The sequence below is a fragment of the Aedes albopictus genome, chromosome 2, assembly GCF_035046485.1.
Source record: "Aedes albopictus strain Foshan chromosome 2, AalbF5, whole genome shotgun sequence".
NCBI lineage: Eukaryota > Metazoa > Arthropoda > Insecta > Diptera > Culicidae > Aedes > Aedes albopictus.
In genome coordinates, this window is record NC_085137.1 from 409,022,606 (window position 1) to 409,038,028 (window position 15,423).

Sequence of the window (15,423 nt, forward strand, 5' to 3'; positions counted from 1 at the left end):
CTCCTGGATTTGGGGTGAAGTTTATCATACAACAACATAACACTCTAAGATTGGAAAATTATTGAGAAAACTAAATTTGATGATTATTACGATTAAGGTTTTAAAACTCTTACAACTGGTGTATTTCTATGTAAATAATAAAACAAGGTTTAGTAAACTCAGTAAATCCCAGAACAAACTTAGAAGGAAATTCCGAGATGAATGCATGACGGAAACTCGAAAACAAATCAGGCAGCATCCATTTATTACGTAACGCTAAAATCGAAATTTTTTGACCCCCCCTCCCCCCACCGTAACGCTTTTTTGTATGAAAACCCGGAAATTTTTGTATGGGCCGTAACGCTTGGCCATACTACCCCCCCCCCCCTCCCCCTAGAGCGTTACGTAATTTGTGGATGGCGCCTCATGAAGAAATGATTTAATGAATCTCGGGAAAAAATATTGAAAGAAACTCGGGAGAAAGCCCTGAAGGAATTTCTAAATAAACTTCGGGAGGAACACCAAATATATTGCCGGAAGGAGTCCCAGGAGAAATCCTCGAAGGAATCTCGGGGCAGTCTTTGAGAGAATCCTTTAAAAATCAAAGGAAGATTCCCTAAAGCAAATGCAGGAAGACTCAATAAAGGAACGCTGGGATGAATTGCTCCCTATATGAATAAAGAAGTCCTGGAGAAATTCCAGAAAGAATTCTGAAAAAAAAGTTGCAGTCCCTAAAAGTATCTTGGAGTAATCCCTGAAGGCATCTGAAAAGGAATAACCTGAACACATCCATCGAAGAATTCTGGAAGTGATATCTGAAAGAATCCCGAAGGAACCCCAGGATAAATCGCCAAAGGAATCATTAAAGGAATGGCAAAAGTAACCAATACAGGAATCCCAGTAAAAATTACTGAAAGAGTACCGCATTAATCTCTGATGAAATTGCGGAAGGAATTACTAAAGGAATACCAGGAGAAACCCCGTAAGAAATCTCAGAAGAAGTTTCAGTAGAAATTCCAGGAGAAATCCTTATTCCTTTAATTTCTAAAAGAATTTCTAAAGGAAACTTAAATTCTAAATTACTTGCTGAAGGAAACCCAGAAATAATCCCAAAAAGATTTATGAATGTGTGTCCGGAGGAATACACTCCCGATCCAAAGGTTGGGGTCACCCCCTCAAAAAGATGTCATTTTTGAGGCCTATATCTCCGCCAATTTGCGTCCGATTCCAAAACCCTAGGTCTCATTCAAAAGATAATAAGTCAAATAAACTTTAAACATGAATTATTTGATACTTTTACAAAAATATTTGTATGTAGAGTAATGCGGGGCAAAAGTTCGCACGGGGCAAAAGTTCGCAGTGGGTCTTTTTCTGAGCACGAGTTAAGAACCCAAACAAATCTGTATGGGTTCGACACATAATCAGGTCAGCAACTCTTCAATAAAAATTGGAACCATTTCGTTATGGTTTGCAGAGTAATGCGAAAAAATGTGTTTCTCGGTGTTTTGATAGAAGTTTTGGACCTTTTGGAATAAGAATTTGTAGTAACAGGAAGAAGAAGAAGAACATAACCTCTTGATGTCGGAGAACTGTTATTCCATAGTAGTTCGCGAGGTGCACTCGGATAAACAATAAACTACTAGTGCTTCTTGCAGAAAGGGACATCGTTAAAACCTCGACAGTGGGGCAAAAGTTCGCAGTAGCTGTGGGGCAAAAGTTCGCACTAGATTTCTGCATCAATATAATTACAGAATCTTTGAAGCAATGATAATTTCGTATAGAAACTACTATATATGCATAATATGTGTAGTATGCACCCTGAAATCGTTGTGGCAAAGGGTTTGAACTTACTTTTGTAAGAAGTTTGATTGTAAGGCATACATTATGTTCACTTATTTAAATCAATAAATGAAAAATGGCTAAACACTTTTTAAAACATTTTCTCCGTTATCCTCGTCGTATCTTTTCGTATGTTTTTGAAAGTCTTATGTTCATCTACTTTACCGGGGTCTTTCATAGTTTAGTTTGTAAATTCACAGTTGTAATGCATCACCATACTGACGGGGATAAGATTCGATTACGGTACCGTTCAACAGTTTTGCTGCATATTTGATTTTTTTTTTCATGTATTTTGTGCAACACGTATCTCTTCGATTACCCCACAATGTATGTTGACAACCTCAGTAATGCTGTAAAGGACATCTCTTAGTTGAAAGTTGGGAAAATCTTCATAAAACACACTCTATACAAAAGCTGAACACCAGGTCGTATTCCAGTTGGGCCGTAAAGCTAAGAACAGAAAGAAACAGATTTCATGGCTAGAGTGAAAAGACGAACATGAATTAACATGAAATAAATGAACATCACACCAATAAACTACCCTGTACAAGGTGCGAACTTTTGCCCCCACAATGGGGCAAAAGTTCGCATTGGAGTACTTGTTTTAAAAATTGTATTACTAAAACTACAAAAGAAACGCGAAAAAATCTAGTACTACGTTTTGAAGGCAACATGATAGGGACTCGTTTGACGAAGAAAAACGATATTGTTTTCTTTTCGTTCAATAGTTATTTTGTGAAGTCTGTTAGGTGCGAACTTTTGCCCCGCATTACTCTAAACTCAGTGGCGCTTCCCTAACCTCAAATCTACCTGTGCACCAAGTATAAATTCTTGAATTTATTGAACAAATTTGCTTGTAATAAGTAGAAAATGACGAGAATAAATGATTTCACTCATTTCTATTTCGATTTTGATCATAAATTGCATGCAATTGCATGTTTTAGAGTCGGTGCACAGGTAAAAAGTTAGGTTACGCGACGCCACTGTGTAAACTTAACCCAACGTTGCCAAATTTTATAAAAAATGAATATAAACTTACGACAGTGTCTTTGGAAATGGGATCGACTAAATTTTAAGATGATAGCGGTATTTAATTTAACCTATTTTCTATTAGCATTCAACTGCTTTTTATCGAACTTAGCTCAAAAATCTAGAAAAAAAAGTTATTAACCTTCCAGGACGCGCGCCATCAAACAACCGAAACTGCACCGCGCTCGCGCTGTATACGAGAAGCGAGGTTTTTTGATGGTGTTGTACTTTTTACAACAGCGCGCGCGCTGAAGGGTTAAGTAAATTAACGCTTGATGTCATAGAGCAAAAGTTTGGGGTCACTTTGGTAAAACATGGAAAACATAAAAATATTGAAAAAAAAATCAATAAAAAACCATGGAAGGATGAACCCTTAAATGATGAAAAAATACTGGTATCCCGGAAGAAAACCCAGGAAGAATTGTAGAAAAATCTCTGAAATAATCCTTGAAAAAATCCCAAACAAATCTCGTGAGAAATCTTAAAAAATTTCCCGGGTGAAAAAATGCAGGAATCCCGGTGGAAATCTCTGATGGAGAGCTGGAAATATTTCTGATGCAATACCGAAAGAAACCCTAGAAGCAATCTCAGGGTGGCCACTAAATATCAGTTTTGAAATTCCCGTCTTTTTCCCGGTACGATTTCTGAAATTTTCCCGGTTTTTAAAATGCACATTTTTTAAGTAGGTAACGCCCAATTTTCGTATCATATAGATGATAAGGCTGATACAAATTTAATTTTGACTTTTTGTCTCCCCCCCCCCTTCAAAAATTTTTTGCTGGATTTTGCATTTTGAGGGGACAGATAAAAAAATATTTATAAAAAAATATCGGGTCTTGCCAAAAATTCTTTAACAAATCCGATGAGTTTTTAATATTTTTCAGAATAAATGTTTTATTATTTTTATCCCCCCCCCCCCTCGATCAGCCAAAGAGTGGTGGGACGAAAAGTGAAATAAATATTTGTAACGGCCTACGTACCATGTAAAAATGCACTTGCAGTTGCAATCCTGTCAACACTATGGACTAGACATTTATAGTTTAATATTATTCTTGACGTAATTCATCTGTGGAAAAAATGGAAGTAACTACCAACGATGACATAAAAGGCGTATGCTACACAATTGTACTTACAACATATTTTTATTCGGCTCCAAATAGTGCAGAATTCAAGCTTTCCCTCAGTCATTATTTTACTTATTTTCTTGTACTTAAAAAAACAAGTGTAGAAGTGGTAGCTAACTATGACAGATCTATAATAGGTAAGATGTGCATATAAAATCAGCAAAGGTCGCACTCGATTATTCGGGACATGGAGGATAATCGAAACATTTTTTTTTAAATTTTATTCATTAGCGTGGGTGCCCTAACGCAACTTCATTGGTGTTGTTTCCGGGGATTCCTCCAGGATGTCCAACTGAGTATTCCCCCAAAAACTTGCATTTGGAGATTCTTACAAAGTTTTGTCTGAGATTTCATCTTTCGATTACTCCAATAATACTATCTTGGATTTCTTCAGTAACTTCTGTTAGCGATTCCAATTCCACCTTGTATATCTTTTGTGGATTCCTCTAGATTCCTTAACCGTCTATAACTACCGCGGTTGGCCACCACCGCCAGCACCACGCTAATACTGAACACAAAAAGAGAGATTTTTTCAAAGTGTTGTACAAAAAACAACGGCGCGATCGCTCGAAGGTTAATGGTTTTATTTTGGAAGAGGTTCCTTTAAGGAATTTAGGATTTTAGTCAGTCTGTTGGCAATTAGGGAATAGAACTTTTGGTCTGGGATGGATCATGAATTCGATCTAGGGATTTCTCCTGGAACTCCTTAAGGATTCCCATAAGAATCTCCCACATATCTAGAAGGTTTCCCAAGGTACTCTTGGAAGAGTTCTCGATTACAAAACTCCCGCAGAAGTTTGATTTTCAAGATTCTGGAGTATTTCCAGAAATAGCTATCGTAAAGTTTTTGTAAGAAATTTTGGGACATCATCCAGAAGGAACTTCTGGGTGATTTGCAGAGGGAGCTTCTAAAGGATGCCCAAAAGCAACTCCTGGAGCAACTCCAAAAGCAACTTTCATAAGCAACTCCTGGAGGTTTCTTTGAACAAACTCCTGGAGGGTGCCCAAGAACTCTTGAAGGAAACGCAGTAAGAAACACTGGAGAAATTCCAAAAGCAAATATAAAATAAAGATAAAATTCAGCAAAATATCTTGGAAGTTTTCAAAACCAAAGTTTCAGAAGGCACTCCTGCAGAAATCGTGCAAAGAACTCGTGGAGATGGATGAGTAACAGAATGATATCCTGTAGAAATACCAGAAGAAACTCTGTAAAGAATCCCAGAAAGAAATCCTGATTGATTTATAAATAAAGCTTTCGGAGGAATTCCAGAAGAAAATTCTACGGAAACCCCAGAGGAAGCTCCAGGAAGAAAAGGAAAAAAAATCTGGAGGGATTTCAAAACAATAATCTGGGAAGAATTCCCGTAAGAAATTTTGAAGATTGGAGCAACTCCTGTTACAATTGCGGAAGGAAAATCTTGATGAATATTAAAAGGAACTCTTGAATAAACTGCAATAGGTTATGATTTTCTTATCTATTAAGATTCCTGATGAAATTTCGGAAAGATTCCCTGAAAAAAAAACTACAATAAATTTAAGAAAGGACACGGGTTAATCCAAAAAGAAACTTTTGAAAAAATCTCAGATGTAAGAAACTTTTTCCTCGAAAAAATCTCATCGCATTCCAAGAGATAATCAAGCGGTACAAAAACCTAGAGGAATTCTAGAAGAAACTTCTTGAAGAATCCCAAGTTCTGTTTTAAGGAAATTCCAAGTGATTGCACAGGCGAATTTCTTGAGATTTCGTAGAAGTATCCCAGGAGTATTTTTGTTTGGCTTTGATTTTGCAGATTTTCGATGAGGTGTAAACATTCAAATATGCACATCAAGTTACTCTTAACAACAATTTTCCCGGTAATCATTCCAAATTCCCGGCATTTTCCCGCTTTTTTCCCGGTCGTTCCGAATTCCCGTCTTTTTCCCGGTTTTCCAGTTTTTCCCGGTTCGGTGGCCACCCTGCAATCTGTAAAGAACTCCCGGGAAGCATCAATGAAGGAATGCAGAAGAGAATCTTGAATGGAATCCCGGGGAAAAAATACCGGAAAAAAATTTGAAAGAATCTCGAGAGAAATCTATCAAAACAATCATGGGAGGAATCTCTTTAGAAATCGCGGGGAGATCCAGAGCGTGAAATCCCTAAAGCAATCCCGAAGAAATCCCGGGAAAAATCGTTGAAGGAATGCCGAGAAGAATCCTTGAAAGAATTCCTGAATGCATCTTGGGAGAGAACCCCTAAAGGAAACTCGGAATAAACAAAACATGAAGAAATCCTGGGAGGTACATATACTAATGAAGGAAGTCTGAGAGGAAGGTGTCCCGGAAGGAATCCTTGAAGGAAGCCCGAACGAAATCCCTGAAGCAATCCTGAGAGATAACCCAAAAACAATGCTTGGGAAATTCTTGATGGAATCTCGCGAATAGTCCGTGAAAAAATACCCAGACGGAATCTCGGGAAAACCCGAATGGAAGCCCACGAGGAATCAATGAAGGAACCCTGAAAGAATTGAGGGAATCCCGGGTCTCCAGATAGCCTAGTGGTTATGGCTATAGATCGCCAATTCGGAGACGGCGGGTTCGATTCCCGTATCGGTCAAAAAATTTTCTTGACTCCCTGGGCATAGTGTATCATTGTACTTGCCACACAATGTACAGGGGATACTCAAAATAACTGGGATAGGTAAAATTTTCACTTTTCAAAAAATGTTCAACTCGCTGTAACTGTTCGAAAAGGGCATCACATATTCTCAAATTTTTACTGTATGTTCATCAACTTGTTGTTTATCAGTGGTCAAAATTTGGAAAAGATCGAGCCATTGTACACGAAGTTATAAAAGTTCTAGAAAAAGGTATAATTATCCAACTTTGAGCTGTTATATCTCCGGATTCAATGAACCGAATGCAATGAAATTTTGATCATTTATGACTAATATAATGAGCTATCAAAAACCTTTGACTAAACTTTAAATAAAATCATGCTGAGCTTACTTAGTATTCCCACATTTATGAATTTGTTTATTTTTTTTCACTTTCTACGTAGTTTATGAGCAGTCCCTAGCTAATTTGAAACCAATTAAAATAGTTATTAGAACTATTATTAACAACCGAATCATGCGATGGCTACAAGTACACATGAACCTCTAAAACAAAGTTATAAAAAAGAATGCACGAAATTAGGGGCCCATACAAATAGTGAATTCCTAATTTCGTCAACAACATAAATGTTGAAACAAAATAAGAAAACAGCATTTTTAAGTAATTTTATTGCGTATTATAATAAAACATATTGAATTGAAATAATCAAACAAAAATTGGAATATTTACTTTTGCTAGAGATCGAAATACTTGTTCACTTCCGTGAGTGTTTATTTTTTCGTATCTCTGAATATTGCATCTGCTATTTGCATACATTTGCAATTTATTTTTCAATCTTTGACATAAATCAAATTTTTCATTTCTTTTTTTGTGGATTGTATTGAGATCCAATGTAGTTTTGAGGGTCTAGCAAACTTTTGATGATTCCGCTGTTAATTAGATAATAATTCTCTCAGATGTCAGAAGTTAACGAAGTTTGGGCGCGCACGAAATTAGGGCACCCCACGGTATCAATAATATTTTCAGTTTGCAAGTTTTAATCGAAACACGGTATTTGGAACACAAAAGGAACCATGTCCTAATACCGTGTATTGGTACTTTGCACTCACATTCTGTAAACATTTTAAATTTCTTGTTTTTGTAAATATGGGCCAAATTTATCACGCCTAACTTGAGAAGGTTTAATATGCTAATGATTAAAATAGTTACTTTGTAAAAAAAAATACAATTAGTATTGAGTTTCTCATAATTTATTAGACTACTGTGCAAATATTTTTTGCACAGTGATTATTTGCACACCTCACTGAACACCTTCGTTTCCTCACGGTTACCCCGACAACTTTTTTTCCTCACTGTTAGGATTTTTTCACCCAACGTTTGATGAGTTCAATTGTTTTGACTACCGTCGTATCCGCAGCCAGAGAAAAAAAAATCGAAATAGAGCTCATGTATTTAGGAGTGTCGGAGTAAATTGAAATAAATCTGGGCCACTGCATAGTTTTGGGGAACCAGCTAGATGAATCTGTGGCCTCTAGAAACAATGTGGGGGTTCCAAGAGCCGGAAACAGCCGAGGGCAAGTTAGGGAAGGGTCTTGGGAAGGGTGGATTTTAGATCGAAAGCTACTACATTCTTAGTGAAGTTGAGGATGTATTCAGTCGGTAGGTATGCAAGGATACGTCGGGTAGAAACTGTTATTTTAGTTTTGCAAGAAGGCTCATGGATTCGGGAGGGATACGATTATGGGTAAAAAAACGGCACCGTATTAGCTGCATCACACGGCCCGGTTTAGAGTAAATTGCCAGCGCATATCACCCGGCAAAAAACTACTCTTTGACTCTCGTTTCCCTTCTGGTTTTACCCGGACGTAGCCAGACCAAACCCAATACACGAAATATTTCCTAAAAACAAGTGTCGCTGAAGTTTGTCGTCTGTGAGCTCGCTTCTTTTGTGTTGTCAAATATTTTGCACACGCCTACTGATATTAGTGAGTGTGCAAATTGTATCTCACTGAAACAGGAACTGCAATAGAGTCTAAAAATTCATGCAATCGTCAATAAAATATTTGAGTTTTTTTTTTGTCAAATACACGGTATTAGGAGGCACACGGTATTATGGCATGTCACGGTATTCTTTTCAAGAATCTCTGAAAATTCGGCTTTCTGGCGTAATCCCCATCAGGATTCTGAGGAAATTTCTCTTATGTTTCTGGGGAATTTGTCTCATGATTCTGGAGAAATCCTTGGGATTCTGGGGCTATATTTTTCAAGACTATAGGGCACTTTCTTTCAGAATTATTAATTATTGAAAAATTTCTCACGAGATTCTGGGTAGAATTCTTTAGAAAAAAATGGATTTTGAAGAATCCTTCGCATAGATTTTGTGATTCCTCTTAGGGTTCGGAAGAAATCCTTCTCAGCATTCTACGAGAATCCCAGCAGAAATATGGTTTTCGTATTCTGGGTCAGTAGCTTCCAGAGTCCCTCTTAGTAATCAGGGAAAATCCCTGGCAAGATCATGCGAAGATTCTCTTGAGATTCTTGTTTAATTATTTAAAGTATTCTAGAGGAATCAATATTAGAGTTCTGGGACTTTCCCTTTCAGGAATTTGGGGAGTCCTTTTAAAGATTCTGGGGGAATGTCTTTCAGGAATCTGGTATTGTTTCTGTTTATGTGGGAATGCCTCTCAGAATTCCAGAGAATCCTTCTCAGGATACCGGGGAAGTGCATTTTAGAAGTTGTCGTAATCCCTTCCAGAAAGAATTCTTATCAGATTTTCGAAAAAAAAAACAGTACGCTACTTTTCTGCCGAATGTTGGCGTTTGTCGCGACTCTTCCGGGTCCTGAATGTAGTAATGGAAGGTAACTCTCCGTACCTTTACCAAGTTTGTATCGAGAATCGTTGCAGAAGCATTCGAAGCAAACGTATCCGTTGAGTTTATGCCAGAAATGAAAACAAAGTACTCCTGTTTCGACAATAGAACGAATAAAGAAAATGGTGCGGTCTACAACCACAACGACGCCAGTGAGCCGGGGGTAATGGAATCCGGAAAACGAGCTTGTACAGTGTGCGGGAGAACAGATCATCAGCTGAGATACTGCCAGGACTTTCGGAATATGTCGCCCGAGAGTCGTGTAGAATTAGTTCGGGAGTCTAAGCTCTGCAAAGTTTGCCTAAATGACCATGGCAATGCGGAGTGCAGATTCAGGATACGATGTACCATTGGCGGGTGTACGGAAAGTCACAATCCATTACTACATTCAGGACCCGGAAGAGTCGCGACAAACGCCAACATTCGGCAGAAAAGTAGCGTACTGTTTCGAGTGTTACCTGTTACGTTGTCTTTCCGGAATCAATCTGTTACTACGTTGGCGCTTCTGGATGAAGGATCATCAATAACGATGGTGGAGAAGGATTTGGCAGACGAGTTGGGCGCGGAGGGCATTCCACAAAAACTTGAAATTAGTTGGACCGGAGACGTTGCTCGTGTTGAGGACAATACGAAGAAAATCAGCCTTAAGATCTGTGCCGTAGGTGGGACGCAATCAATGCTGATGAATGAGGTGTGCACTGTAGAACAGTTGATGCTGCCTGAACAGTCGCTGGATGCTCGGGAAATGGCACATCGGTACGAACACTTACGGGATATACCGGTTATGTCGTACAAAGAAAGCCGTCCAAGAATACTGATTGGATTGAGCAATTTGCATGCGATTGCACCAATTGATGCAAGGTTAAGTGGACCGGGAGAGCCAATAGCAGTTAAGTCATCATTGGGGTGGACAATATACGGCCCTCTTCGTGGGGCTGAATCGTCCAATGTTCATGTTGTAGGTCATCATGACGAAATCAAGACGGTCAAGAATTCGTTGGTGTACAGGACGAAAAAAGTTGACGAAGAAGCAGGACTTGTAGACCGGTTGGGATGGAGGCGATATAGAAAGAGAATTTCAAGAAAGCACATAAGCGGAAGATTGGAAGGGAGTTTCAACTCCATCAAGTATTGCGGACATACTGAACATGTAGTTCAAGGGTTCACGCTTTCGGTACGAAGTGGACGTCATGTGGGTTACCCAGCGGACAAGCAACCAAGTGAGAAAGCCATCAATAGAAACGGGAGCATCGAAGCAAAACAAGATTGTCGCAGTATCGGTAGCGTGGAAGATTGTTGTTGCATGAAGCACAACACAAACAAAAGTGCGCAACAGTTCAAGTGTGTTCTGGGGAGCAGAGTCAAGCAACACCGTCCTAGATGGAATTAATAGTAAATCCGGAGTATCCTGGAAACGGCTACCGGAGTTTACGGGCTGGGGAATGTTGACGGCGTAGAACTCTATCACAATTGCGCAAACAAGCGAGGAGAGTTTTCACTGTCGGGGTCTGAGTTATGCGTGACCGGTCAATAAAGATAGGTCGTGTCGTTGATGTTTACATCGACAGTGAACGCTATGAACGATTCGGAAGATTCGGTGAAGTTGTTGTTGAAAAAGACGAAATAGTTACGAATATTTGCGAGTGGTTAATCGGTTAGGTGGATTATTGTAGTCGTGAAGTTGAGAATGTGCTAATTTAAAGAATAGCTAGCTTTAATTTGCCAAGTTTCTTTTGCTGTATTCAATCAACAGTCGATGAAGTAAGAACGACTAGTGGCGCTAGGGTGGATCTGGTGCAGTGTAGTAGTGATAAAAACTAATTGAGAAATCCAAATATTTTCTAGCAATCAAATTAGCGCAGAGTTGATGGGCCAAAATAAGATCATCGTTAGATAATCGAGAGATAGGAAAAAAACATTTCTTGTAAGTAAAATGCTATTATTTAAAGGACTAACTGTAAAATGAACTTCAAAATATATTTCTAGTTTGAGCTGCGCGTAAAATGCCTGCTGCAAGAAAATAGTTATTTCCCTACCCGAACAGGTTTCTAGATATATTTCTCTTAAGAGTCTGGAAGAACCCCTCTTATGATCCTTCTCAGGATTCTGGGGAAATCACTCGTGGAATTTTTGGGAATACCTTTCGGGATTCTGGAAGAATTATTCTCAGCTTCCTAAGGGATTTTACCCAGAATTTTAGGGAAAATATGGGAGAATACTTAAAAGGATTCTGAAGGAATTCTTCTAAGGATTCTGGGGGAATCATATCTTCCAGAATTATGTGAGAGTATGTTTCAGGCAGGGATGAGAAATGTACTGGAAAAAACGATTACCGGCTGTACATTTGACATTTTTCCACACGAACATCACAGGCCCAGCCAAACTCAAACTGTTCGAAAAATAAATGTCATAACATTTTTTTTTCCAGCAGCCTTCTTCCTCGAAACGGTTTCCAAGCGCGAGAGCGCCAGTACTCGAGCACAACGACGACAAAAATTTCTGTCTCTCCCGTTTTCGCATTTTTCTGCGTTTCAAACCGCTTCTAGACAAACTTCTTTACATGCATCACAAAGCTAGGAGTGTGCTCTAGCTATTTGTGCAAATAGATTTAAATTATGTATTAAAACAAGTGAGTTATTAGCAGTTAAAAATATTTGACATTTTTCGCAATCACCCGCCTCAGCATGACTGCTCATAAATATTTTCGTGGGGAAGCGAAAACCATCAAGCGTCTGCTTGACTGCCGTCGGCGCGGCGTCTGATGGTATTGGTGCTGCCGTTGTTTTGTTTTTATTTTACTGCCTGTATCGATGAACGGTAAGCAGAAAAAAGTCTCATTCTCATGCCTGGTTTCAGGTTTCTTTGGCAAGCTCGCCCAGTATTTTGAGGGTACCTTTCCAAGGATTTTGGAGTAATCCTTCTTAAGGTTCTAAGCTAACCTTTTCAGGATTCTGGTTAATTTCTTTTAGGTTTCTTGGGGATTTCATCTTAGAATTCCAAAGATCTTTTTTGAGAGAATCTCTCTTAGTATTCTAGATGAAATTATTTTAAGAATGTGGAAGAACCGCTCTTGGATTCCTCTCAGAATTCTGGGAGAATTCATCTTAGGATTCTGGGATAATCATATTCAGAATACTGGGATAATCACTCTTAGGTTTTTGGAACATTTTGGGAGAATCTCAAGGGAAAGGATTCTGAGACAATTTATCACAAGGTTGTGGGGGAATTCCTCTCGGGACTCTGAGACAATCCGTTTCATAGATATGGAGTCATCTCTCTTAGGTAATGTCGCTCAGGATTCTGGTGTAAACATTTTCAGCATTCTGAAGAAATCTCTCTCTCATAATTCTAGAGGAACTCTTTTCAGAATTCTAGAGATTCTGGGGGAATTTGCCTCAAACTTCTCAGAGTTCTGGGCTCAAGATTTTTCTTTCGATTCAAAAATAATAATTTCATTTTTTTAAATGCACTGTCTCATTTTATCTCGTTATATCCATTTTCGAATCAGTGTCGCGAAATGTTCGAAGTGCAATTTCAAATTTTGATATTGAATTCATTAATAAAACATGCCATGAAGTTCAAATGCAAATAATAGCTTTGTCATATTTTATAATATCGAATCGATGTGAAAACATCGATTCAAAGCATTCGATTAAATCGGTGAATCGATTATGCTGAACCGATTCGAATCGATTCACAAAAATCGATGTCTCAGCCAGATATGCTGGTCCTTTATGGGCACGAAACATCTACGTGCAGAGGATCAACGCGCTCTTGGAGTTTTCGAACGGAAGGCGGAGTGCAGATGGAAGACGGGAATCACGAGCTGCATCAGCTGCTGAGAGAACCAAGCGTCGTCCACACCACTACGATGGGCGGGATGTCGGATAAAAACCCGGTAAAATGGTTCTCAGTAGCCATCCAACCGGTACAAGACAAAGTGGCGTACAGCGAGCGAGGTGGAACGATCAAGCGGAGGACGGATATCAGTAGGTCGGCTGCAGAGGCACGTTCTCCTCCAAAAAGTGGAGGACAGACTGTGGGCCCTTCGCAGAGTGCGTGACTGGAGACGCAAAACCATGGACCGAGTCGAATGGAGACGACTCCTATGTGCAGCATGCGATACTCAGGCCTTAATCCGGTAAGTAAAGTAAGTAAGAATACATAATTCCAAATGACGAAAGGCTTACGGATTCTTATCTACGGCAATGGAAGTATTTCCAAACAATAAAATATTGTTTAAGCTGTGTAGCAGTACATGCAGAATTCCCATTTACATCTTTCATTGAAGTGATTCGTTAATCATTGGTAAATAAATTCGCGAAATCCGTGTACATAGTTTGTTCCTAATACCCATCTCTTCAAAAATCCTCGTTCAGTACCAGAATAAAGCCGAGCCTAATCACTTCTGTTCCGAAATCGATGGGTACGTGAAAATTATTCCAAACAATTTCATTATCGATTCGTTCATACCCAACCCATTGCATTATTGTGCACTGCTTGCTAATGACCCTGAACTCGGCTGCATCGCTTCTTTTCGATTGGTTTGGTACTCACCTTGAAGTTGAACACAAACCGTCCCCCCTTGTAGAATCCTTCGTCGGGGCAGATGACCAGCTTGAAGTTGAGCAAATCGTCCGGGTCGGGAAATTCCGTGGCACAGGTTTTCGGCAGATTCAGCTCGTTAATATCTGTTTTCATTTTTGGAAATTGACCGTGAAAAAAGTGGAACGAGAATCCATCCCCATCGATGGTGTGCGATTGTGTGTGTGTTTACCTTTCGTGATTCTCAGCTGGGCCGCGGTGAAGGCCTTCTTCTGGGGTCCTCCGGACTTTGGCGTCGCTTCGCCGTCCTTCTTCTGTTGCTTCAGCGAGAAAAGTTTAATCATTTTGGCCTTCTGGTTCGGTGTGGTTGTTGATTAGACGACGGAGCTGAACGAGAAAATGACCACAAAAATTTTGACAGCTACTTGCTTCCAAGGCTTTGCAGGCGAAGTGCTGGTTGAGACGATGGTGGGGGTAAATTTCTCTTCCTGCTGCTTCTTGACAACAACGGGGACTAATGATTTTGAATGACGATTTTTCAATCACTTCGCGCGAAAGCCAAACAAAAGAACGCGGATTTTCGGCGCACCTGACTAATGACGATCAATGACGGAGCGTGGCAAGGAGCAGTCGGAAGAACGGAACTTTTGCGCTGCGACGGAGACGAAATTTTCCACAACAATGCAAACCCAGGAGGGGGTGTGGGTCTTGACGACGGGAATCTTCCAGTCAGCAATAACCTGGATCCGAAACACAAATCAAAGTATCCACTAGTCGCGCCTGCAATCCGCGGTACCGACGGAAACGGAGGTCTATTTTGGGGGCCAATTTCCGAGGTAACTTTTCACTTTTTTCGTAGCTGCTGCAGTTTTCCTTTCTCCTCACAACTCGCGTACAATCAATCAACAACGAAAAACGGAGATGCGAGGCGAGTGCTGCGCTGTGGCACGCACACAAACGAACCTCCACCGCAGCAAAGCGAACGAAAATGACAGCAAGGTGACTTCGACGTTGCGAGGTTTGTTGATCAACCAGTGCTGCCAGATTTGGCATATTAGAACAAGATATTTGGAAATGTGGTGAATGGATTACTGCAGGCCCCTGGCACGGCCTATATCAATAGTGGTTTCTGCTTTTAGTGGTGTTGCGTGTACATACACGGTGCATTACACGAACACCACCTGAGTTACTGGTTGAAAATAGTAAACAAAGATCAGCTGTTCCCAGCAAAATAAAATGGGCATATTTTCAACCAGTAGATTTGCATTAGTGTTCGTGACACCGCGCTGCGAAACCACTATGCGGAATCATGCACTCAGGAAAATTGCCTCATACTTAATGGCAAATAAATATCCATGTGCCAAACTACATCCAAAGTATATGCAACCAATACCCGATTACGCAGGCAAATTAGCGCATGAATAGTATGTGCTCTAAATTGTAT

The 15,423-nt window shown here is 39.7% G+C and overlaps 1 protein-coding gene across 1 annotated transcript in view; it reads right to left on the bottom strand.

Annotated features, from left to right (window-relative positions):
• LOC109622784 (NEDD8-conjugating enzyme Ubc12) overlaps positions 1-14,909 on the bottom strand; it is a 128,441-nt gene extending 113,532 nt beyond the window's left edge. The window contains exons 1-3 of the mRNA XM_029876531.2: positions 14,569-14,909; positions 14,212-14,366; positions 13,992-14,125 (exon numbers count right to left, since the gene is read on the bottom strand). Coding sequence (XP_029732391.1) covers positions 13,992-14,125; positions 14,212-14,323 — 246 coding nt within the window. The 5' untranslated portion in view covers positions 14,324-14,366; positions 14,569-14,909. The remainder of the gene's footprint in view (positions 1-13,991; positions 14,126-14,211; positions 14,367-14,568) is intronic.
• Between the last annotated feature and the right edge of the window lie 514 nt (positions 14,910-15,423).